The 27,175-nt window shown below is 37.4% G+C and overlaps 1 protein-coding gene across 1 annotated transcript in view; it reads right to left on the bottom strand.

The window, feature by feature from the left end:
* Positions 1 to 27,175, bottom strand: part of CLVS1 (clavesin 1) — a 104,325-nt gene that overhangs the window by 51,719 nt on the left and 25,431 nt on the right. Inside the window, exon 3 of the mRNA XM_040545727.1 lies at positions 13,432 to 13,606. Within this exon, the coding sequence (XP_040401661.1) occupies positions 13,432 to 13,606 (175 nt within the window). The remainder of the gene's footprint in view (positions 1 to 13,431; positions 13,607 to 27,175) is intronic.

Raw genomic sequence — 27,175 nt, 5'->3', positions numbered from 1 at the left:
ATAGAAAATCTCTGAAGAGACAGTACCCTGAAGCTCAGGCAGATATTATCTGAGAAGTGGCAGAACACCAAGAATATGGGAGATGTGGCAAACAAAAACAAACAAACAAACAAAAAAGTCATGGGAATATCCTTCCAGTGCTACCTCCTGACAGGAAGTTTATGAATGTTTGATGTGTTGCTGCTAAGCACATTTACATAATTCTGATGCACAATATAAATTTATATATAAATACATATGTATGACACATTGTGGAACGGGATGTATTTGGAATGGGAGAAATGCAGGAGAAACTGTGAGCTCAAGAATGAAAGGGGGAGGAGATGAAAAGAAAAAGATAAATCATTTTAAAGTTTCTGGTTCGCAGCATTTAACATGTATAAACAATATTTTGAAATGTTTGCAGCATGCAAGATCTACTTCACATGCTACAACTGTTGAATGGCAAAAAATTCAGAAAGGTTCAAAGTTTTCACCTGTGCCACATCTTCCACGGCTGTCCCTACTGTGGTGGACTGGTTTCTCAAAAAGATGCAGTGTACACAAAAATCTACAGATGTTTCACCTTTAGTGAAATGTTCCTGCCAAGAGTTATTCCAGGAGTTATTTTCTCTTAGCTTGTCAGCCACCACAGATTCAAAGAGCTTTGACTTAACAACACAGCCTTCAAGGTCTGTGGAGAGGTGGTATGAGGTTGTTGTCTGGGTTTGGACAAAACATCCCAAATATACACAATAAGGGAGACAACAATTTTTGCCTGTGGTTACTTACCACAGCCATGTTAGTAGTGCTGGTGAGATATCTGGGGATTTGCTGTGCTGAAATTCTTGACCACTTGCCCGTCTTCATGTCAGTGCCATGTATTTGTGATTGTATTTTCTGACTTGTCCAGGGCAATTTGTGGAGAGCCAGTATCTGAGATACTGATGCTGAGGGAAAACTGCAGCTGGACAAGCAAGTACATGCAGATATATTTAAATCAGGTATTTATTTTCAACAATGTCTATACCCAAAAAAGCATCCTGTTATTAAAAGCAATTTTCTGAGAATCATGTTATGAAATAATTACAGAATTTGTATTATGTAAAATTTCCAATTAAAAAAAATCATTAGAAGACTAATTTTCAAAATCTCCTATAAGCACAAAATATATTTTTTTTTCCATTAGCCTCAACCTGGAATCTTCCAGATCTACTTACTGCATTAGCCTCAAAGAAAAGGAACACTACTCTAACACAAAGATTTTTATTTGTTTATTTATTTTTCCCCCTATACCCACACAGGGTTGGGCAATCCTTAGAATCAGATACCCAATAAATTTACTCAAGCTAATGGCACCATTCACTTATTTTATTACTTTAACAAACGTATCTGAATTAATTTCTTACAATATCTTTGAAAACAACCTCAAAATGGTGTAAGCAGCTGAAGTAAAATGCTTCAAACATTTGAATGAATTTTATCACCAATGGCAGGAATTTGCTAGTAAGGCTATTTGTTCCTTCTCCAGCAATATTCTTCAGGCATAAGTTACATCTGGAACAGGGACAGATCTAAGTTATTTCCATTGTCTGTTAACACAGTTCAAATGGAATTGATTTGCCTTCCTTACTCCACAAATAGGAGGCCTAGCACTTTAAATGCTGTTGTTCCAGTTTCAGAGGAGAGAGGCTATAAAACAGGGGGGCTTCATTAAAATACCATAGCTGGCACCTCTCAGAGGCACAGGAAAAGAATATTCACTGAGTAAGTAACACATTATAAATTATAATTGAGATTCAATTCTCCCAGGGAGAAGGGAAGGTAACTTGTCACTTGAAGTGTTGTGAGTTTCTGAAAATGGACTAGGAGTTTAGAGGGTATAATGATATCATTAAGAAATGCCCTTGCAAAGCAAGCAAAATTATACTATGCTGTTTCTTGAAAACCGCAGGAACTCTTTATTGTTCTGTCAGCAGCAGTTCAAAGAGCTCTGTGACCCCATTAACATTCACTCAGGCATGTATAACAAATTGGAGGGGTGAAGTTTCTTGAATAGTTAATTATATTTTGTGTGTTTGAATACCTATTGCTGCTAGCCGTGTGGGCTCAGTGTCACAAATGCACACCTTGCACACCTGGTTTCCCTCACAGCTTTATTTATCTTTTAATACTTAGAAGAGAAAGCAATATCAAAGGTGGAGAAAGGGCAGGGAGGAAAGGAAATAGCAAAAAGCTAGATAAGGGCCAGCTGCTCTGATGACCAGGGTTGAGCTGATCTAGGACTTGCAGTAGTTCTGCTTTCAGCAGAAATTTTTTCGATGACCAGAAGACCCTTCAAACCCACTTATTCATGGTAGGGGCTGGGTAGGAATATTTGGAGTATTATCCTATAAGCTTAAGCTAGAATCTCACAGAGGAACTTCTCCCAGTTTCAACAAGAGGCAGCTCTTCTGGCCAAGTTATTCTGTGTGAAAAGTTGTGGGTTTCTCACCAAAAATAATAATAATAATAATAAAAGTAGACTCTTCATACAAAAGCTTAATTGCAGAAATTCAGTACCTCAACAGAACCACAGCTAGGCTGTTTTGCCAACCTTAGTGCTTTGTCAGCCCAGTTGTTGAAGAGGCTCTTTCACAGGTGATGCCAAATGGCTACAGACAGTCTCCATGCTGCAGTGACTGTTGACTCAACTTAAGCAAAGAGAGTAGCCAGCATTTCTTCTGCTGAATGAATTTTTTAGTCATTGCCTGTTTAGATTTGAACAAACAATTTCTCTTTTCAATATAAATTGTTCAGAATTTGCTTGCAAATACAAAGGATTATTTTTTTTGTATAGTAAAATTATTATTATTATTATTATATTTTTTTTCACAGAGAGAGAGTGACAAGGATAGGAGATATTCTCTCCAATGTTAGCACAAAGCCTACTCACATTGATTAATTAAGTCCAAATATTATCTGTAGCAATTCATTAATTTCAGTCACAGTACAGATTCAGGAATCTTTATCTCTTTAGGACTTTCCTCTCACAGCTGTCCTCACACTTAGAAATAAGCTTGATAAATATCAAACGATATGACAAAGGAAAAGACTATCACAAGGAGGTAAATTCTGTGTGTGTTATACTGAGGTGTTGTTTGCTGAGAAACTCTTTAATTCAGGTTCTCTCTATTTGCTAATGAAGCCAGATAAAATTAGGATTGTCAGTGGCCCTCTTCATTAAACTTATCTCAGATGTTAGAGTTAGGACCCTTAGTAGCTGCTGCAGACACGTACATGTGTGTGAACATTCCCACTAACTCAAAAGAAACAATCTCTTCTGAGCATTGAGAACGTGCACTACTGAGCACACTTCTACTTAGCCAAACCTGCTTCTTAAATAATCTTGAAAAATAGAAGAATTTTTATTTATTTGTATATTAACCTATAAGCCTTGGCAAGCTTCAATTCTATTTTCGGTCCTGCTGTTATCCTCCATAATTCTTAAACAGTGATAAAGTATTTTGTTCATCACATATATATTCATGCTTCTGCCTCACTTCTGGAGAAAAAAAAAAAGGTAGTTTGACATTCTAGATATATCTGCTATTTGAAAAATATTTGCTTTGCAATTATATTTGTGCTAGCTATGCTTTTTCTTAGCCATATTTTCATTGCATGTAGATTAGAGTAGATCAGAAAGCCTCTTCTGAAATGGAAATGATTTTTATTACATTTCACCCATACTTTAAACTGGTTCTACTGCAAACTGTTCAAAATAGTAGGATTGTGCTCAGAGTTAAAAGCAGAATACACATTCAGATGATATAGTATGTGCCTAACATAAAGAGATGCAAAAAATATCCTGAAAGAGTTGTAGGAAGGTTTGAATTACAGAGCAGTACAGCTGCTGGAGGAATTTGCTCTGAAATGCCTTCTTTTTTTCTTTTTTTTTCCCCCCCTCAAAAAATATCAATTTGTCAAAATCAAAGCTTGGCAGAGGGCAAGGGGTAGAGAGGGGGGAAGAAGGAAGTAGGGAGTCTCAATGAATTTTTCACTCTGTGTTTTCATCTGTTCCTTGGAATGTTGTAGTGTTTGAGACGTTTCAGTTTGACATTTTTGAATCAAGGAACCCCTGCTATTCAGGAATGTTTGTTTCAAGTGTGAAGCTCTACACAGTGAAGAAGAGAAATAAAAATGTTCGAGAACAAACTAGATTCAAGGTTACTAGACAAAAAGTTCCAATCAACACGCAAGATTTCCAAAAATTGTTCAGATGTTGAGAGATTTTTTCACCAAGCCTGGAAAACTTGTTTGAAATTTATTTCTGCTGAAGTGTAATAGGGGTGGAATTACAGTCTCCATAAAGGCAATGAAAAAAGTGCCATTCACATCAGTTGGAACTTCACCTCAGGCTCATTGAAAATATTGTGGTTTCTTCTGGCCATATGCATAGCTAATACTGAGGACTTCATAGGTTGTTTTGTTTAGGAGGAGATATTAATAATAGACCAAGCTTTAAAATGAGTTGTTATGTGTAGTAGAAAAGTTCTGTTTTTCTGCACACAATGAGAAACAATAAGCAGGCAAATGTTGCTCAGAATCATTGCCTTTCTAGACTTAGTAAAGAGTTAACAGAAGTTTAAAATGTTCCCGCTTGCAGCAATTTGTTACCAAACTTGCACAAGAAATTGTTACTTTGCCTAGATCAGCATAATGGAAACATTGAACACAAAATCGTGGTGTGAGCCCTCGTTGCAGCCGTGTGAGCTGGGTCTCTGGCTCTTGCAGGGCAGCAGCCAGGGACTGATGGCTGTTGCCACTGATGCAGCACATCCATGAGGGATGTGCTAAAAAGGGGACTGGGAGCAGGGTGGGTAAGGGCACAACTTACACAGCTGCACCTGTTTTCCCAGGGATCATGGATTTCAGTCCTGCAGTTGACAGTGAGAACCCAGCATGAATCCTCACCTAGAAGGAGCCAAGTCCTTACCTAGCTGTGCTCAGGGGATAATTCACATTACGTATCACAGTTTGCAGTCATGCTGTCACTTCACCTCTTCCTCTCGCTTCCTTTGCTCCCTCTGTTTCCCTGCTCACATGTACCTCCACTACCACCCCATCACTCAAATAAAATAGTTTCCATTCCACCTCTATTCACACTTAGCTCTCACTGAAATGTCACTACTCCTATATCTTATTTTTGGCCTAGTTTTGTATATGCAACCTATTTTATATTAAAAAACAAACAAACAAAACCACCACCCAGCATAGTATTTATTTGTCATAACAAGAAGGTATCTGCAGTTAGCACTCTCTTCAGGAAGCTTTCATTCAGTTTCCATGCTAAAAAGGGGTTGTAAAAGAAGTAAACAGTTGTCACAGATGATGGTCCTGAGGCTCTATGAAATTAATGAGGAGAGGTATAATGTAAAGTAATACAAGTAAATTTGTTTAGTTCCATATTTTATACAAGCAGAAACATTCAAGAAACATATATGAGCAAGATTCAAGATCTAATATGAGCTGTATTTATGTCAGTGGGAAGTTTTGGGGTATGACTAACGTCAGTTCTAGCTGCTTGTTTACTGGCTACAACTGATTTTTGTTTTAAGCAGACTTATTGCAATACGTAATACTGCAAATTTTTCTGTCTCCTTGTCGGGGCTGAAAGAGTGTTTGCCTCCTGTCTCATTCTTATCACCAACTCCATGAGACTTTTACTAAAATGTAATAACTGGCATTTAAAAAAGACTTTCCATTTAACATATCCAGCCTCTCCGGCTGTCCCCATTGCAGCTTAACCTCACCCACAGCCAAAAGCCCAGAAGCCTCCAACTGGCAAACATGGCTGTGCTGATCAGTTCTACTAAGCAGTTAATTCCAATTTCCAAGTGGCAAACGTGCATCTACAGCCCACTGTGCTTTTCTTGTTCCTTGTTCCTGTCAACTCCCCAGAGATGGTAGGCACACAATGAGCACAGGCCTTCTTTCGCGGAGAGTAAGTCTGTTTATCTACCTTTATTTTATATATAATGAGTCAATCCCTTCTCTCGTCTCCTAAAATTTCAAAGGCATCCTCACTGACAGCTCAGAGAGCACTCACTCTACATATCAGAACAGCTGTTGGAGGCAGATAGCATGAGCATTTCTGGAATGATTCAAGCTGACCTTGTTTCAATGGATACTAAGTGCTCATCATTAGCTGTGACTTCGTGCTTAGCAGTTCAGCAGAGGGCTCTAACATGAAGCTCATTTTAATTGCGAAAAAAAAAAAAGCAAGTGGAGAGTAGATTTTGAAATTTATGAGAAATCATTTAATGGAAAAAAAGGTATGTTTTTATGTGCTTGTATTACAAATGGTTTCATCCAATTATCTGTGTAAATATGCAGACATTTCATACATGTAGTAGATTTGAAATCAAGAAACTTTCTTTGCTAAAGATGTTTGGGAAGCAAAGAATCCCACTGCATTTTATAGCATCTGTTAAATTCTAATCTGTAGGCATTTTCCAGATGATGAACTTCATTAGATCTTGGCATTGTCTTTTCAGAAACAGTTCAGTGATTTACTGGGAGGAGTACACTGTTTTCTTCACAGAGCATATTTATCTTCCTTTGTAGGTAAAACCACATTCATATAGCTAATCCTACCTCTATAAACAGAAGCTTGAGTTATTGGCAGGAACTCTAGAGATGTCTGGGAAGCTACAACATGCATTTTGGGCATATAAGCACGCTATTATTATGGCATGGGAAAATCCTGCTCTTATATTCTGAAGAAAGTGTCTGCCCTTGGTAGGCCACTACTCAAGAAACACTTGTTCATCTGCTAGGGTCCAGTCTAGAAAATCCCTTTTCCCTCAATTTTCCCTCTCCTAGGAAAGATAATGGCAAGGCTTTTGTACAAAATCCAAGATGTAAAGATTTCCTTATTTTTTTTTTTACAAGTCTTTAAATCCTGAATATAAAAAATAAAAAATAAAACTAGTGTTCCTTGATGTATCTTTCTAACAGGGGAAGGCAAAAGAGGGCTGACTCTCAGCTGCATAAATCAGCATTACTTCACAGATGTACACAGAGCCCCGAGTTACACCGCTGAGAAACTGGTCTCAGCTACCTGTTGATTTTTGTCTTTCAGATTTTCAGCCTGAAAGACTGGGGAGAAGCAGAACTAATGAATGGGTTATGTTTGAGTCTGCGTTTAGTCTCTCTGAGATACTGTTTTATAGTCTATGTTGATTTTTACACTAGATGATAAGATTCTGGGGCCCCCAGCACAAGAAGGATGTTGAGGTGTTGGAGTGGGTCCAGAGGAGGGCCACAAAGATGATCAGAGGGCCAAAGCACCTCTCCTGTGAAGAATGGCTGAGAGAGCTGGGGATGTTCAGCCTGAAGAAGAGATGGCTCCAGAGGACTTCCTTGTGGCTTTTCAGTACTTAAAGAGGGCTTATAAATACATGGAGAGCAACTTTTTGCTCAATCAGATAATGACAGGACAAGGGGGATGGTTTTAAACTAAAAGAGGGGAGATTTAGATTAAAAGTTAGGAAGAATTTCTTCACTCTGAAGGTGGTGAGGCACTGGAACAGGTTGCCCGTAGAGGTTGTGGATGCCCCATCCCTGGAGATGTTCAAGGCCAGGTTAGATGAGGCCCTGAGCAGCCTGATCGAGTGGGTGGCATCTCTGCCTATGGGAGGAGGTTTGGAACTAGATGATTTTTAAGGTCCCTTCCAACCCAAACCATTCTATGAGTTTTTATTTGTCCTTGTCCAGGCTAGCGTATACGTGTCCACATGTAGTTTAACTTGCCCATCTTCTATTACTGAGGATTTGAGCTGCTCTGCCTTTGGTAGGCGATGTCAGACAGCCCTGCATCTTTCTGTTAATACAGCCTGTTACAGATACTTGATGAGACATAACAGCATCATAGGTTTATAGTATAGACAAACTTCTCCCTACACTACACATTCCTATGGAAAGGCTGAGATAGAATAAGTCTTTTTAGAATGTTCTGCAGTTTGTTATGATGTAGGTTCTCACTCTAAGCTTTCAGATAACAGCAGTACTATGTTCAGAAACTATAAAGACTAGTTGTATCTTATACTTACTATGTAAGGCCTCTCATAGCCTGCCTCTTTCACATGATTCTTAAAGAATTCAGCTAGAAGTACTAAGGCCATCTATGAGGTCACACCCCAGTTTTGGGAGTATAAATGTGTATAAGCATGGACAGAGGAGTCAGTTCTTTGCTTCAGGGTCTGGGCGGGTGAAGGAAAAACCAAACTTCCAGGGTAGAGGGTCTGACAAGGTCTCCAGGTGCACGAGCATTGCCTGGGCTATGTTCAGATCCCCTGTTAGACCATATCAAAGATATGGTCATACATATTAACCCAGGCTGTAGTGATCTGAAATACTGTTCTATAATCTCAGAAAGACTTTAAATAAACAGTAACTGGTAACAAATAAGAAATAACTCAAGAGCTTCTTGCCACTCATAATGAAATGGAATATTAAATATATTGAATTTCCAGATGGAAATCATTGAAACAAACATATTTCCAGATATTTTTCCAGAAATTTTTTGAGGCAAGCATATTTTGAAATAACCATATATCAACATAATACTTCTGTTTTGAAAAAAATAACATTGTTCTAGGAAAAAAAATATTGTCACTGGAAAAGTTTTATTAGCTCTAAGATTTAGAAAAACAATTCAAGAAGCAAACAAATTACACCTTTGTCATGACATTGGTCTATAATTTTTTTTCCTGTAAGTCCTGCATTCAAGTCTGCATTTTAATATATTTTATATTTTACCTCTTCCTTCTGAAGCACACACAACATGAAAAATATTTGATTGTAGAAGATAGTGTCAAGAGACAAGTAATCTGCTGCTATAATTTAGCTGACAATCTCAATCTCATATAATCACAGTAGGACGGAATTTAAAAAAAAAAATCTTAAAAAAAAATATATAGCTTATATTAAAGATAAAAAAGTTTCATAAAATTCTAATGTCCAATAATGTCCAAAAAAATGTGCTAGTTTGATCATCTGACTTGATGTCTGCATCAGTGCTATTCTGGACTAATGAAACTTAAACATTAATTTTCTGAGAGAAGCTTATACAATCTTTCCCTTATTTGATTTTTTTTTTTTTTTTCGGAATTTTATCAGCACCAATATCTGATTAACATGTTCAAGCATCATCTTATTTCCTTTTATCTCTCTCTCCTTTCAGAAATACCAGTGTCCAATTTTCACTAGACGATGACAAACTAAAGATAATTAAAAAAAAAAAAAAAAGGTTTAATAGATCTCCTGATGGATGTTGTTGGTCATAGCTTCTGTCAGGCTATAATCAATGAAAATTTGGGGCAAAGTCCTGTTTGCTGATCTTGGTTATTCCCTGTTCCCTGTTGATACTTCTATTAGCTGCAATGATTGTAAAACTAATCAAAGCACTATTGAATATGGAAATAAAGATCACTCTTGCAGTCAGTCACCATTGACACAAAGTAAACACAGTGGTTTTTTTTAAGAGTCACTGTCTTTGCATATAGTATAACAGTTGCATTTTATAGGATTATCAGAAAAAGAAAGAGACAGGAAGGAAGGAGGAAAGAGAAGGAGAGGAAAGGAGAGGAGAGAAGGGAAGGGACGGGACTAAGATATAACCATTCATTCTACTTGTTTCAGTACCTTGAGTCAGCTGTGAGGCAAGTTAGCCTTTTTGTTAGGCAGTACTAGGTACACTGGAGTGTCAAACTGACCTCCATTTCTGAATCCAGCTTGCTGATTTGTGCTGTAAGCTGCTGAGATGAGTCTTGGTGGCTCATGGACTTCTGGTTTTGTTTTCATCAAAGGTGAGATCACAGCTTGTACTGAATGTTTTGAAAATTTTGGGATATTTCTGGATGTTGTTGGAGAATTTGCTGCATTTCAACTCAGAGAACTAGCTGAGGGATTACTGTCTGGATATGTGTATGTGTTTACACAAGCTGTAGTATGTAACACCGGTGTTGGAAAAGGAAGAAGTGGTGTTTCTCTATACTCATTGATAGGAGCACCCTAAAATCACAAGTCCTGTCTGGAGACCAACAACTACATCCTCTAAGCAAAAACAAACCATCATTTAGGAAAAAAAAAAAAAGTCTGGGCTTCACTGCACATCCAGACTATACTCAGTGTAGCACTTACAGTTCAGCCCTAATTCTCATGTTTATTAGAGGTTTTTCAAACCAGTGGTCAGTAGCAAACATACTGCATAGGAAAGGATTGTAGTGACCATGTTCTACTTGTTTTATTGGTTTCATGATTGCAGCATGGGTTTCTTGGCTTGGCTTTTAGACTCTTATACTCCTAATTTGTTGTACAAAATGCTGAAAGATCAGTCTCTTAAGTCACAGTTAAATTTTATATACAATGATAGGATAATTACAAGGTCAGCATGACAACTTCACAGATGAAAAGAACAGAGGGGAAAAATATGCTGTGAAGGGGAAATGCTGTTCACATGAAAAGAATAAAGATCAGGATTCAAAATTCATCAAGTTATTTGCAAAATATATTGATTTCTCTTTTCCCACCTTTATGTCCACATGATCAACTTCTCTTTAATGTGTTAAAATTCAAAAGATCACTGAGGTCTAGGAAGGAGTATGTGTGAGCTCAAAGCATACAGTAGCAATTGCCTAGTGATAAAAGAGCAGAGCTCATTAATCAGAGATGGCTTAGGCACTGAGAACACATTTGTCCTTGCACTGCTGTAGCATAATGAGGATTGCCATACTGTACAAGTATATACTTAGCATCTGAACAACTGTTGTTTAAAGTAGAGACATTAAGCTACTTTTAGGTCATTAAATAACATAACTGAGAAACAGAATAGGTGCCCTGTTGAGTTATAATGAACTAGCTTGTGTGGTGAAGCATATACAGAAATTTAAACAGAATTAAGAGTAGTATTGAGCAAGAAGTGCTTCCAGGCCAAGTGGTGATGTAACTAATATTTCATCTTCCTGAGCATTTACAGACTTGTAAAGAGAGTTATTTTCCTTCCAACCACTTCAATAGACTTTTGTAAGACTTATTATGGCCCAAAATTTCTTCACAGAAAGAACACGGATGGTCATGTAGTCTGGTTCTCTGAGCATCTGTACATGCAAAATGACATGGCACTGAGAAATAACAAGGAGCTAAAACAACCTTGATCTGTTTCAGACATCATCACCTCACGAGAGCAGCACCTGACCATTCTACCTTCAATGACCTCCAACAAAACTCTTATTGTGATTCTTCTTTTCTGCATGTAGGTCTTGCCTGCATTTCAACTACATTTTAAGTAAATTTTACATTAGTATAGTGTCAGCTCTTTTAAAATAATAATAAAACAAAGTCATACTGAAGGTACTTCAATACCAGCCATGAGATCCAAAAATTAAATTAAAATAAAATGAAATAAATTTCCATTGCTTGTTATGTCTGTGTTTTATAAGTATGAATGACTTGCTTCCAAATCTTGTAAATTGGAGTGCAGCATTCACAACTCCTACAACTAGCCAGGGGTTAGCAAAGTCGGGGACACATCTCAATTTGTACTTTTTAGACAGACAATTATATTTCTGCTTAACATGCAGAAGATGACAGTAATATGACTTTAAATGAGAAGTGAAATACCCAGACACCACCAGAAAAAAAAGTAACTTCCTTCAATTGCCCAGCACAGGATGTTGGACTAATGACGTCATTGCAAGATCAAATTTGGTACTTTCAGCTGGTACTTCCAGAAACATAGTGTCGCCATCAACTACAAAAAAGCTGGGGGCTCTCTCGAAGTAAACTCCTTCTGGGGACGATGAAGAAACACCTATGAACAGGGACAGTAGAAGAAACTATGTCTGGAAGGAATAGCTATCTGTTCCACTGCTCCAAACTGGAGCTGCCATGAGGTGGACATGTCCCCTCATTGCCATGCAGCAGGGAGACAACCTGACAGTGCCATGGCCAGAAATCTGATGGGATAAAGACTGGACTGACCTCTTACTGGAGAGCTGAGAGTGCAACAAATTGAACAGGCACAAAAACACCTTGCTGACAGTTGATTTCTTTATGAATGTTATTTGTCTTTCTCTTCCTTCTGCATGGAGACTTTTTTTAAACCACAGAATGTTACTCTGCAAAGGCAGATGAAGTGATAGCAGCCGCAGGAGAAGATAAGGTATTATCCTTCTAGGGACTAATTGCACAGCTTGACTTCCTAATTTGTTAGAATAGCTGAAAATTCCCCACAAAGGAGAACAGAGGATTAAATTTACTGGCAGACTTTTATACCTCATTTTTGAATAATAACATAAAGTAGAGACAACTGTGATCTAATTATAGGTAATTTGTTAGTCAAAAAATTAGTTGGACAAATTGTTCTTTCTAGTATATGAGTTAAAGTTAAACTATGCACACCAGGAAAGATTATTTCTGAGATATTTATGACTGTAGGATTCCTGCAAAGGACTACAAATGAAATGGAAGCACAATAATTTATAAAATCTCATCTTTTAGATATGCAACTACATGATGGGGTCCTTGAACTACCTGGTTTAAGATTGAGGTCAGCCCTCCTTCAAGCAGGGTGTTGGATGTGATGACCTTCAGAGGTCCTTCCAACCTGAATAGTCCTGTGACTCTATCAAACATCTACGATTAATAAGGTTGTGTCAGACTACTTCAAGTCTAACAATCCAGCTCAGGTCTATCAGCAGAGATGGGATTGGACTCTAGTGGAAAAAGTGGAAGTTCACCCTGAGCACCACAGCCTATGCACATCTTCAGGTGGCTCCGTCAGACCCCAGTTACCTTGCCCTCACTTTCCACCTCTCCTGAAACAGCACATGGTTTTAGCTTGCTCCTATTTAGCTCAGGAGCTGTGCAGACCCTGAACAGTCTGAACCATAATGTGACAGGATTCTGTGTGACAAATTAAAGTGGTCAGAATGAGGGCACAACAGGGAGCCTGTCCTCCCTCTCCCTCATTTCCCTCCGACTCAAATGAATCCACACAGACAATAAGACAGCACACTTCCATCTGCTAAGGGAACCTTTCTCTTCTCCTGCAACCCACTCTCTGCATGTAGTTGTGCTTGCATGTGGACTGCATGCTCCAGGAGGCAGATGCTGCTGGATTTTAATCCCCCCGATTTCTCTGATGGATTAAACCTCAAATCTCTAAACATCTTTCTTAATGCTGCAATAAGTAATGCACATATTACTTACAGTGATTTCCAGATGAAATAAAAGCAAAAGACAGCAAAAATGAAACATCTGAATAATAATCTAGGCTGCAAATGAATCAGACACAAAAGGGTTCTGGATTATTTTCTCCTACCACCTCTGCACCCTGCCCAGTGCCTGCTGAGGTATGGATCACTGGCTGTAGTAACGAAAGATGCAAGCACGTTACCCACCACCTACCTGCAACCCTTCAATGGCCAGTTTAAGGATAGATGGCGTAAGTTTAGAGGCTTGCTTGAAGGAGAAGTTGCTCCAATCTATAATTAGAATGAAGCCATTTATCTGAAGCTCCTGATCTTCGATGAGCACTTCCAAGGACAGGAGGATAGCCCGAAGGATATCTATGAAGGAGTTCCTAAAGACAAAGAATTTAAAAAAAAAAAAAAAAAGAAAAAGAAAAAAATCAATGGTTGCAGTTATCTTCAAACCTCAAGATACACAGCTCTGCTGTGGATAGGGTATGTGCAAGGGACAGGGATTTATTCTAGTGGAATTCTTTTTGAAAAGAGAGTTATTTCAGAGGCGTCACTAAAGCGTTCCGTCTCCAAATCTCACATTCCTCTGTTTGATGTGATAAGTCCCGTTCACTGGTGGATAAAATAAACCCTGAATTAAATCTTTTTGATCCTTCTGGCATACCTTACAATAGATTTTAGCTAAGCTACTTTGGGAAAATATTTGTCTGTGGCAAAATGAAATGGATTCAGGCTATCAATTTAAATCCCTGTTCCTTTGGAAATACTCTACCTGTTTTTTTTGTTAGTTTTTATTCTTTTCACTATAAAGAGGAAAATCAAAACAAGAAATAAGTCAGTACAATATTAATATAAATGGTGTGGTTACAAATAGACTGCCTGGTTTCCTGCTTGAGTGGAGGGAATGATCCAAGGCTTTGCACAACAAAGTTTATCTGTTGCCTTATTTCTGAGAGCCAAATACAACATGAAAAATAACTGCATCCACTCAAAATGGAAACGCTTTATCAATTAGCAGCTACCAAAAGGCTGGCTGCAAGGCTTCTCTCAGCATTGGCAGAATAATTAGAAACCTCCAAGGTCAAGAAGGAGATAGCAAGTGACAGAAGAAAATGTTGAGATGCTTTCCTGAAAGTCTGTACTGAGAAGCCTGGGCAGGTCTCTTCTTCCATCTTAGGCATTTTGCAAAGGTGTAAGTTGGCAACTTTAGTAACTTATTCCATATTTACACCTGGGTAAACTGAATCAGGCACTTTTGTCATCTGTCCTTCTCACTGAGATGATTTACAAACAGTTTCTTTCAGACAGCAACAAGCAAGGAAAGCTTCAAAAAGTGCAGCTTAACCATATCTAAAATGAAATCATAACACACTGTTTCATCTCTGCTTAATTCTCAAATTTTGATGAGGCCTGAAAACTGAAACTGTCTATTATAAGGAAGTCTCACACCATGTTCTCCCACAGAGATTTTCATTTAATACTTTTCTGCACTTTTCTTTAATTTAAAACAAACCATCTGAGCCTCCAGGAGAGTTTTTTTTCAAATCCTGCCTGAGAAGAAAGCTATATGTAGTCAAAACAAACTTCTCCACCATCAAGACCTCTACCCCTGAACAGCAACACATTACAAATTTCTATTGGAGGTAAATGTTGATTTTTTTTCTTAATCTTTCTTTTTTTCTCTCAACAAGTCTTGAGTGAAAATGTGCATTCCTTCTCTAAAGGCATGTTCTGTTGAAAAAGATGTTTCTGAACTTTGACTTTCTGTATAAATTAGAAGCTTGTCCAAAGTATAATTGCTGAGGCAACTTGCAATATATAGAGGGCTCAAAGATACTTAACTTTGTTGGTGCCCAAGTACAATCCAATCCCGAACTTTTTCAAACAGCATGGAGAAGCTGTGCTAGACAGGCAAACTGAAGAAGTACTTTCCTTAACAACATAAGGTGAAGGAATACCAATTGGATTGACAACTGTCATTTATTTTTAGTTTAAATTTACTTCAAAAAAATGTTACATACATATAATACTGCCCAGCCGAAGTGGGTGATGACTTTCAAGCAGCAGCTTCAAAATACTATGCTTTCTGTGACAAGAAAAGCAATTGCCCCTCTACTAAATTTATGTCACCTTATTCTATCCCTGCACCCCTTTTCAAGGAGGTCTGCCTTCCACAAGGACGGTCCCAAGGAAGCTCTCAGAGGTGTGCAGTGGCTACAGAAGTGTCCTCATACACATACCAGCCTTCTTCACTCTCTTGTTGGTGTCAACAAAGAATTATGTCATCGTTCATGGACGGGCTTTATGGCTAGACTGGGGAAGATGGACTAATCCAGCTCAATTTAACCCCACATTTGTAATATTAAAATAAACCAAATACTTGCTTTTACTGAGGGTGTGAAAATAGGTTCATAACGCAATCAGAAATGGTTTCATCCTTCATTTGTGGAAAGGAGTTTTCTTAATAAATATTAAATCTCATATTCATGACCCTTCTACCTCTGATGCTTTTAAAGGCTTCATAAAGATTTCAGCAAAGGAGTATGGAAATGGTGCATAAAATGCATATCTGTGTAATCCACTTTAACTCTAAATAACAACAAAATATTTGACTGAGCAAAATCTTCCTCTTAGACACCGCGGTTAGGAATTCCAATTTTTTTTAGATGTCTACATAAATTACTGGGTCATCAAGCAACTATTCACCTGTACTTCCCTGTACTTTCAGTGGAGATACTGGGAGACACAGCACCCAGTTTCCTTAGCATGCAAATAACCAGTCTGTGTCCTGCCTAGATCCCTGTCTGCCTCCTTATATTTGCAGTTTTAAGACATGGTGTACGAAATAGACTCAAAGTCAACACAAAGACTTTTTTTTTTTCAGATGAATACAAAGAGACGTGGAAACAGCACAGAAGTCCTCCAGGTGGGCTGCTTGCAGGACCACTGTTTTGTGAACGCAGGGACCGGATAGAAATCAGAGTGCCACTTGAGGCCCTCTGCTCCCTAATCTCAAGCCTTTGAGACAAGTCATTCAGCTGTGTGACTGATTTGCATCCAAATCGTTTTCTGTGCATGAACACAGAACCACTTTCTATTAGTCCATCTCTTTTGTTCCTTTGCTTAATGTTCCCTTCCCTTCCCCAACTTCTCTACCCCACTCCAGTTTAACTCTCTCACCACAAAAAAAAAAAAAAAAAAGAAAAAAAAAGAAAGGAAATAAATTACTATTGCACAAAAGGAAATGTGTAAGGTGCTGTAAAGATTCAGCATGGAGCCTGCTGAAGTGAGCCACTAATGAGTTACAAAAGAGTTGCACATGCCCCTGAATGACAAAAGGGAGAAAAGAGGGAAATGGCATATCTGCCTTGGCTGAATGGGAAGGTACCACAAAAGAGGCTCTTCAAATATCCTTTGGAATATGGGAAGTTAGCCCAACAGAAGCTAGGGGTAAGGCCCAATAATGTAAAACAAAAAGGAAAATGGTTTAGCTGAGGGATTTGGTGGAGAGATTAGCCAAAGGCATAACATGAAAATAAATAAGAAGAAATTACTTAATTATAAGAGGCGTAAGCAGGCTGTGAGAGTCAAAAGGCTCAGTGGAGTACCAGGGTGCAATGGGAACAATTAAAGGGGATAAAGACATTGCAGGGAAATTAAATGATCTATTTGCATGTCTCTGCCACCAGCCATTTTGAAGAGATACCTGGAAAATAAAGGTGAGGGACTGCTGGAAAATAAGTCAAAAAAGACACACTGCAAGAAATGTCTGAGAAGACAGCATTAGTAAAGGTTTTTGACATTAGTCTCTCTAAACAGTTCAGCACGGGTTCTGTTTTAAGCATGCTAGTCAAGATAATTGGATTATTCAGATGGTTAAAATTATAAACTTACAGAAGTACTGGCAGCTGAAGCCACTGAGATTGCCTGGTAGTAAGCAAAACAAACTGCCACTAAAAATCCTGTGTGTCCCACAAGACAGTAAGCTAACAAAGTTTGGACCAGTGTCATTATTTTGTCAGTTGCAGACAACTTGGCTTGATGTCCCTAACTGAGTATGCAGTACAAGCCTCTCCCCTGTAATACTTAACTCAAAATTCTTAAAAGCTGGCTTAGTTAAATGCAAATGTATATTAAAGGGATTTCTTTACTTGTTACAGACTGGCTTGGGATACCAAATCAATGAATTTATCACCTTTTAAATGTATCAAAGAAGTGAATTTGTTACGAATTTGTTACACCATCATAGTTAACATAAGCTAACAAAAGACAAAGTAGTACAAAACTATTTTCATGAGTTTGCTGAACACCTAAGAGGAGAAGACGGTATAGTATAGCTCACAAATATGCTATGGCTGAGAATAACAGAATAGCATTTAGCATGCTGCAAAAATGGCATAGATACAAATCAGGTAAGAGACCACATCTTGCTTTGTTCTCTCCCCACACAATAAATCACCAATGGAGAGCAGAAATGTATGCCTAGCTTCTAGTCACAGGAGGAACTAGCACTATCCTGCCAGGAGTACACCTACTGGGAGTAAAATGCAAAAGATGAATTGGAAAGAAGAAGGACCAGAAAAACATGTTCAGGTTACCCCAAATTATCTGAGCTAATCAAAGCTGAAGATGCTGTAAGGAAATGTTTAAAAAGGGAAACATGAACAACACCATAGATCAATGCTGGTGAAGGAGGGAGAACCCAAAAAGGAATATTTTGAATTGCTCCCACACATGGCCAAGATATAGTATTCACAAAAAAGAACTTGGAATCTAGTCAGTGTTGTTTTTTGAAGCCAATTTATGCATTGGTTCATACAAAGGTATTTATTTCAGCAGATTAAGTTCTCTTTTTTTGCTCATGAAGTACTGATAAGAAAGCTTCAGCTTCCAACAATGTGTTCTCAGAAAATATGTTTGTTTGTTTGTTTGTTTTTCCACTTAAGTATTTAAAAATTTTAAAACTTAATTCAGAAAATCACTGATTGCTGACATACAAATAAGAACTTGGGGGATCATGTCTCAATTCAAACTGCAGTTCATGAATAGATGCCCTACCTCCCTGGCAGTGGAGGGAGATGGCAGTCAGTCCAGCCACTACAGGACCTGATCTTTACATGTGATGGCCTTTTGGTGAAGAAAGGCCCTGTGTATGTACTGTACAGGACTTGGGGCAGCCCCTGGCTGGAGAATAACTAGGGGGAATAACTGCAAAATGAAGAATCATGAATAAATGTAATGACTCACTTAACTAATCCTACACCAGAGAAGATGAACAGCTGAACAGAGGGGCTCACAGCTGACTCGTGCTGAAAAGTGCTTGTTTGTCTCATCTGAGATGTGAATAGTGTGTATGTGCACAGAAATTAGCAGGACTTGTCTAAAATTCACCAAGTAAATGGATTAAATGCACAGCAAATGTTCACAACAAATATTTTGACCAGCCATTGTGTAGCTTTCTTTGCAGAACAATTCAAAGCTATTTGAAGTCATTATCTGCAAAAATGTGAATATTTCACCAGCACACAAACTGGAGAAATTCTTACTCAACAATATGAGATTTTTTTTCTTGTTTTGCAGGGCACAAACCCTTTCTTTATTATGCAAAAGTTAAGTAACTGATTTTTTTATTTTTTATTTTTTTGTAAAAGCAGAACATGAACATAAAACTCTAGTATGTAAAACACAAGTTGCATCACTGTTCTAAATTATTCTTCCATCACATCTAGTGTAGTTATCTTAGGGTGCTGCAGTGCTTCAGCTTCAGACAGGCATCTCTACTCTTCTGTAAGGAAAAGATAGCAAGCTTTACCCCACAGCATCTGTGTGAGCATAAAAATAAAATTCCCAAGTAATTTTGCATCCAAGATAACAGACAGGATAAATAAGTGTAGTGGTTTTGGTTCTGCCTTCCCCCCTCTTTGGAAGTGCTTAGTCCACTGGGTGCAAAGAATGAAGTAGGTTAAGATGAGATCTGAGCTGTGTTTAACAGTATTAGAAATTCACTGTTTAGCTTATAACTGAATGGAGGCCAGTCATCCACAGATATCCGGCTGGCTCTGAATTCCTCCTTGGAGTGAGCTGGCTGCCTCTGCCATTGCCAGTGAAGGGGAAATGGGCCAGCCTGCAGAAAGAAACTGCATCATTTTATTCTTTTCTCATCTGAAAATTGCCTCTCTAAGGCTTTCTTAAAGATATAAAAATATTCATCGTGTTACATTTCTGCCTATTTCTATACACAAGTATTATGATTTTTTTTTTTTGCCTGCACTTTCTACTTCAGTTGAACTCCATAGCAACCAATAGCCCCTGAATTACATGCTCTGCATTCAACTCTGTGTTACGAATCTCCTCCTACATACCCTCATTCATATTGTTGGCACACTTATCAGATAAATTCTTTCTTCCTGATCTTAATGCAACTGTGCAAGGACCCTTTCTTATGTGTATCTTGGCTGAGAAACAGGGACCTTCACAGCCCCCGTACCTGGGGAGGGAGAGTGCAAATGATGGAGCTCTGTGGACCCTTGATGGGACCAGCTTCCACCAAAGAGACCTACGTGGGGAAACGGGCAAGTGATATCTGATGATCTCTTTGCCTGACAAAAAAACATGCAGTGTGTTATGATACTGTTGAAATTTTAAAATTTCCTACACTACTACCCCTAAATGCAACCAAGAAAACAATACTACATAACAACTACAGTAATATGTGTGGATGGTCCCAAATACAGTTTTCCCTATGGGGAACATGGGAAGGTAGGCAAAGAGTGCATTCAAGCATCAGCATATGCAAGCAGGACACGGTGGTTTTAGGTTAGTGGTCTCCACTCTTAGGAATCTAGGAGGTGACAGGTGGGAATAGACTGATGGTTAAAGCTCAGGATACTGTTTCAGAGAGGTAGTGTTTAATCTACTATTCTGGTTTTACCAATATTGTGAGGATACTGTCTCTTCAAAGCACAACTGCGGTGATAATGAAGCAGGAAGAATGCTGGAACATGAATAGCTTATGGTTAATAGCATTAGGATTGATGACTTCTGTTGTTTTATTTTATTCTGTGTGATTGCATAGCCTTTTCTTATTGCCTCTTGGCACTGCAATACATTCTTGAATCACACTAAGCTGTTTGCTCAATTTCTTGCATCATTGCGTTCCACAAGTTAATTTTTCATTACAGAAAGAGAAAGGATCTACTTTTGAACATTATGAAGCTACTGCCTAATCGCAGAAAGCAATTATACAGCTCCTTTGTTCTATTATTATAAGAAGGTACAACCAGCATTACTGATTAGGTCACCCTTGAATCAAGTTTTCTCTATACAATTGCATTCTTCTACCTATATTTCTACTGTTTCTTCACCATCTTTCCATTTTAAATAGCCCTGGAAATTTTGCTCCTTCCTAATGTGATTACCTCACTCATTCATAACTTTAATGAATTCCTTTTTGGGGGCAGTTACATTTTTACAGCCCCTTGTTTTGAGATAATTCAATGTAAATTGAATTCACTATTCAAGGTGAGTTTGGAATATCAGCATACATAAAAGAATATGTTATCTTTTCCTATTTATTCTCTGTCTCCTTCTTAATGCAGCCTAACATCTTATTAACTTTTCTGATCGGCACTGCACAGCAAGTACACTTCTTAGTTGTGCTGTCCATAATGACTTGATGTTTTTTTTTTTTTTTTTTTTTAAAGGTTAAAAGTAATTGAAAACCCAGAAGAAACAGCATATAGATAAGAGAGGATGAAGGATCTGCATATAAGATGTGGCCACATATTAAAGTACATGTTCTTGCACTGCACTTAGACATTTTTGTATAATAAATTCTGCTTTTCTAGGTCATTCCAGAATTTTTCACAATTTTGCTAATCTTTTTTAACCTATACCATTTTCCATTAATTTTTGGTCACTTCACCACTTATCTATATATGACAAAATTATTATTGCAGGCCATTATGGTAACATAGTTTTGACACTTACAAATCCTACTCCCTGCCTGAAATTTCAAGGCCACTTTTATGTGCAAGGCAAGAACTCACCTGTATGTTTACTAGGATTCCTGAAAACATTTTTATACTACACTTCACTAAAATATTTTTGATTAGCTAACTAAAAGGTGTGTTTACATACTTTACCTCAGACAATTCTAATAAAATTATCTAATTGGCCCTTTGGTTGCAAACAATCATTCTTACAACAGATCTCAATGAAGACTAGATCAAACAGTAAAGTTAAAATCAAATAACTCTGCTCACCAGTGCATACATTCTGAAAATGCTGATTTCAGAATTACAAAGGTCATACTATTGCTTATGCATATTCAAACAGTGCCTGGTTATTTGTGGAGCACTCATCAATCCAGAAAGCTTTGCAAAATGTAGCAGAATGCCTGAAAGTTTGTTCAGAAACTTGCTTTTCTCTGTGTATTGAAAAGCTTTAGCTGTGCAGCTGAGAAGCAAACTCCTCCTGCATGCTTGAAATTACAGGAAAAGGACTTTCAACTGGTAATCCCAAGTTAACAGTGAACCCAAATTGTATGCACCAAGTCACTTCTCTCCTTCTAGTACCTAACCTGAAATTATTATGATACCTAAGGAGAAATCTGGTCCATCTACATCTTATCTTTAGAGACACAGGTAGTATACAGTTGGTGTGCTTGACAGATAAAAGTCAAAACATGCCTAGGAAAGCAGCTCATATTTGGTAAAATGTTCTGTTGATGGGTTCCTTTTTATTATGTATGGAATTATGGAAGGTACATTTGATTCTACAGGACAAAAATAATCAGCAGAAATCATAGGAAAAAGTGAAAAATCGAGTTCAGACGGTTAGGAGCTGACTGCATCTTGCTGAAAAAAGGACGATCTATCCAGTAGGAAGAGCAGAGCTGTCCTGATCATGGTGAATAGCCAGTTAACTGAAAATATGTTATAGATAGAGTGTTCATGAAATTCCAGACACTCACAGTGTGTGAAGGCGACAGTCATGCAGTACTATGGCCCTAACAAATGCATAGCATGAAGGAAAAGCAAAATACAGCATCCCAGTGGACTTTTTAAAGTAAGTGTGACATACTTCTTGGTCTGTGTGAAATGACTGCACACACACAGACAGACTGTTGCAGATTCTGCAGCAACAGCACTTCTAGAAATGGTTCACGTGAAGATGGTGGGATATGGCTCATGGATCTTCAATAGCAAGATCGCGTGACATAAATGTATATCTCCACATAAAAATTTATAAAGTAGTTTTGGTATCAGCAGATGGTATACTGGAGAACCAGAGGGACCGTGTTTTATTCTTCTTTTCAGGAGGAATGAAAGTGAAAAGTAGAGCAGGTGTGAGCAGTAAGCAGCAATGCCAGCAGTGAAACCAAAGAAATAGCTATCAAAGAAAACAATCAGAAACATAATTGTTTCAAGACTTAACATATTTTCTCCAGTAAAAATTGCATTTTACATATCATAATATAGAGGAAGATATAACAAAATGTGGTTGCTATAAAGCTTGTAGAAGCTCAATGGTTCCTATGCCTGTCTGGCAAGAGCACATTAGGGTTTTGCTAGAACAGCAAGAAGAACAGACTGATAAAGCCATGTGAGACATCATCATCAAGGGATCATAATCAAATACTCAAATAATCAAAGCTGAACCTCTTCTATCAGTTCAGAGAAATATCAAGACATGAGAAGAAGAGGTAGGTAAGAAAGAGTAGAAACACAAGCATATCTTAGTAAACACCAAAAATGGCTGTTAAACCAGGCAAATAATACATACCTATGCAAACCTAGACAGTGAAAGTGGCAGACATTAAAAATTTGTACAAAAGAGATGTCAGTCACAAAAATGATCATAAATGATTTTAGTTTGAGCTCCTCAAGGCCAATAAAAGACAGACATGAAAATATTCTAATAATTTCTTATAAGCAGATGAAAAGATGTGTCAAGAACTATATATCAAAGAGGTTTCCCACTAGAACAAGAGGCAACTTTGATATAGTTGACAAGGTGGAGGAACTTAATGTTATTGATGTAGAAATGATCACTGGGGAACTCAAAACAGATGCTATAAAGATTCATAAGACAGTAGTCTAGAAAAAAAATAACTGTGGATCTCCTCAAAAATAAAGTGGGGAAAAAGGAAGAAAATCTGCTATAGTGGTTAGTGGTTCAACTGAGCAGGGGAGAAGGATCAGGAGAAAAAAAAAAAAAAAAAAAAAAAAAAAGAACCTTTGTAGATTTATGAAATAAAGAAGGCTTTTAAAAGTGCATGGGATCATGATGCTGCCAGCCAAAAAGAAACTGCTTTGCACAGTTATGCTGAAAAGGGTATACAGTGCCATGAAGATCAAGAAAAATGAGCAGTTTTCACCCTAGCCACTTTGGAATGGATCCATTTCTACTGGAAAAAGTGAAGAAATGAATAGCAACCACCATTTCCTCCTAAGACAGCAGATTATTTTTTTTTCAGAAGTCCACTGAAAATGTGAACAAGACATATGAGTAGAAGACTCCAAACTTCACCAATTCTTTAACAAAGTATAAAATGTGATGCGATACAACCAGGAATGAAGAGTCTGGTTAAAGGTTACCAGTGGAATTGGAGAAAAAGATACATCTTCTTACTAACATTCTCTGGGTTTGTCACAGACTTTGTTCGGTATCAGACCTCCCGTGTGGAAAACTGCTGGCAGAAGTTTTTTTGGGAGATCTGGATTCCATTGGCACGACTTTTCAATATGACAACAACAATAAAAAAAAATAGAAAACATAACACAATCTTATAACTAGCAAGTAAAAAACAAAGGTCATGGAAGACATCTGTCTGAGTGATACACATTGTAGGAGAAATCCTAGGAATTAATGTTGAATGTGGTAAGAATGATATGAATAACAACTGGTACTGTAATGACACCTGTGAGTGAAGTTATTGCTCCTTTTGAAGGGGAATTACTGAATACAGAAATCAAACATATTCAACACTATTCTGGGTATCTTTAATGGCTTTTTACTAAGTGTGTTTTGGTTTGGTTGATAGTAATTTCTGTGAATTTTACTGCCACTATATAGAGTAATATTGGTAAGTGGAACAAAAAATCTTCAGGACCAAAGAGAACCACAACTACCTGCTGCTTTGAAAGAGAGGAAGTGGGCTTTCCTTGGGTGTACAAGATTTCTTTGACAAAATAGTTCTTTGGAAGGGTCCTTTTTTTTTTTTTTTTAAGTTTTGGTCTTGAAGGTGCAAAATATTGTTTTCTGAGAGAATTCCAAGGAAAAGGGAAAAGAAGTGAGCCTAGAAGGACTCCCTGCAACCCAATAAATCCAGTGAAAATTTTTTTCCAAAGCAGCAACCAGAACAAATTAATGGGACTGACCCAGTCAATTTAGAAATACAAAATACAAAAGAGTTTAGGCTGCCTTTCTCAAAGCAGATGAAGTAATTAAGGAACAAAAAAATATCAAATGCCAGGTTTCAAACTGAAAGCTAGAAACTGTAAGGGTTACATATTTTTTTAAAAAACACCCCTTGTGCAGGATCAGCAGACAGAATAGGTTATAATTAATTTCTAAGTAAAATTTTATACATCATAATCACAAAGGAAAAAATTAAAGCATCTTTTAAAACTCAGACCAGTCCTTCATAATTTTTTAGTACTTCATTTTCTCAGAATGCTGTGGCAAATCAGCAGTCTACATGAAGCATTTAATCAATACCTAACTTGCAATTTTTATCAGAATTTGAAACCTTAAATTTCACCAATAAACTCTACCTTTTAACCAACATGGTTTATTCCACCATCTAGCAGCAGAAAACTTTGTCCTGTATGGAATGAGATGCATCTTTGTGTCACATATTGATAGCTGCAGTGTACAGTTACCGTTTAATTTGAGAACACAAAGCAGAAATAGGATTGTGAAGCCTTGTACTGGTATGTTAACCATTATATGTTAATGATGCAAGGACAACCAGACTGTAACCTGACGCCAGTACAATTTTTTGGTATCTGCCAGCACTTCTAAGTAGGATACATATTAGTGTTACAAGTGAAGTGTGGTCCTTGCCTTGGAATAGTAATGGGATATTGGCAGACTATCAAAATTTCTCAAGAATTGCCAGTGAAAAAACAATATTAATGGTTTATAAACTATTAAAATTCAGTTGAACTAAACAGAGCTTCACACAAATTGCAACATTCAGGATTCTGAAAGAAAAGTGTCATTAATTTCTTTCTACAGAAGTCATCAGCAGCATCCTAAACTGCTCTAACCCCTCTGTACAATAAAGTACATGTGGGTGTTTATTCTCTGTATTCTGGTAACAACTTTTTGGGGGTGTGTTGTTTCTGGTGGAAATATCTGTGTTTTAAGTTTCTTAACTGGAAAAGGTACACTGATGATGTAATGCTTTATACTCTTCTACTTCTGCTTGTATTGCTTTTCATTGTGAAGACTTTTTTTTCACTTCTAATAGGAATTCTCACATACTCAATACAAGGAATTACTGAAGATATTTGATTAAGGCACTACTTTACTCAGTTATATATAATTACTCATACAGCAACATATGTAACAAGTACAGAAAATAAATGACAGACATATTTTTTGTGATTTTGAACTCAGTTCACACTGATGCCCTGCCAGACTTCACTTTGGTATTTGTCAGAGGCCAGCACTGGAATCAGGTAGCTAGAACAACCAGGATCTTTACTCCAGGTGCAAACAGTAATGGTCACCAAAATAAAGATACAGACTGTTGTAAAAGGATCAGCAGACATCATCAGAGCAAGTCTAGTAATATGGCCTTGAGAAAAAAGCCAGAAGGAAAATTTCGGTGTTAGAGGTAAATGTGGAAGTCTTGAGCAAATAAATCATCCCATGTTCTATACTTCCTCTTGTATTCTGAAAAACGGTTGCATACAGTACAAGCTTGTTTACAAAGAAACACCTGTTTTTTTATCTATTTCTTCTGATTAAAAACAAACAAACAACAACAAAATAAACCTTTATAAAAACAGTCACACTTAATCTTCCTTGAGATCTAACAGATTCCAATCTTGATGTTAAGAAAGTCAAGATCTGAGTGTTGCTATTAGCATATTCTGTTCACTGGAATAGCTTCATCTTGAAGGTGTTTTTTTTTTTTTTTTTTTTTAAATGAACAAAGCCTGCTCTTCAGGAGATGGCACTGTAGATATTTGCACCATAACAGATAATTAGAAAATTTAATATATTGGAGCTGCAATTTAGTATTATGACAAAATTGCAGTGTTTTTTTAATACTACATTGTGTCCTTTTTTTCTCTATTATTGTCTCCCAGTTTACATTGTATTGAAAGGGGGAAATTAAACAGGGAGGATTCATTCCTATAGATCTAATCACAGTCTGTAATACATTTATTACAGCAGCAGAATTCATCTGCTTAAAAGCAACAGTGGTACATACATCTCTTTAGCCAATCTTTTGGCTTGACAAAAATGTAAATAAAAAGACCTTACAGCAGTTTCAGAGACAAATTACAAGTGATCTAGTCTTTGCAAAATTAATCCTAATATGCTGCAGTTGGTGTCATTCTGAAAACAAACAAACAAAACAAACAAACATCAACAACAAAGCACATATACAAAAAGCAGACTGCTTACAGCCTGAGTTTAATTTTAACTCCCACCCTGATCTGCCAAAACTCTTCATCATTCCATTACCTTGCATTCTGTTGCATACCTTGCATATCCACCAAAGCTGATATTTTGCAATGTTAGTGTTAGCCATGTTGCTTAAAAGTCAAGTAAATATGTTGATTTCATTGCTGCATGAGGATTATATTAAGCCATGAGATACTTAAGCAAATATCTAATGTAGGGAACAGAGTCTCATTGCTGGATTTTATCTCCATAGTTGAATTAATTGGGGCTGGTCACATCCATCACTGAATCAGGTGTTA

This window comes from Cygnus olor, chromosome 2 (assembly GCF_009769625.2).
Source record: "Cygnus olor isolate bCygOlo1 chromosome 2, bCygOlo1.pri.v2, whole genome shotgun sequence".
NCBI classification, from domain to species: Eukaryota; Metazoa; Chordata; class Aves; order Anseriformes; family Anatidae; genus Cygnus; species Cygnus olor.
Note: the sequence above shows the minus strand (reverse complement) of the source record. Positions and strands in the feature narration are given on the sequence as shown.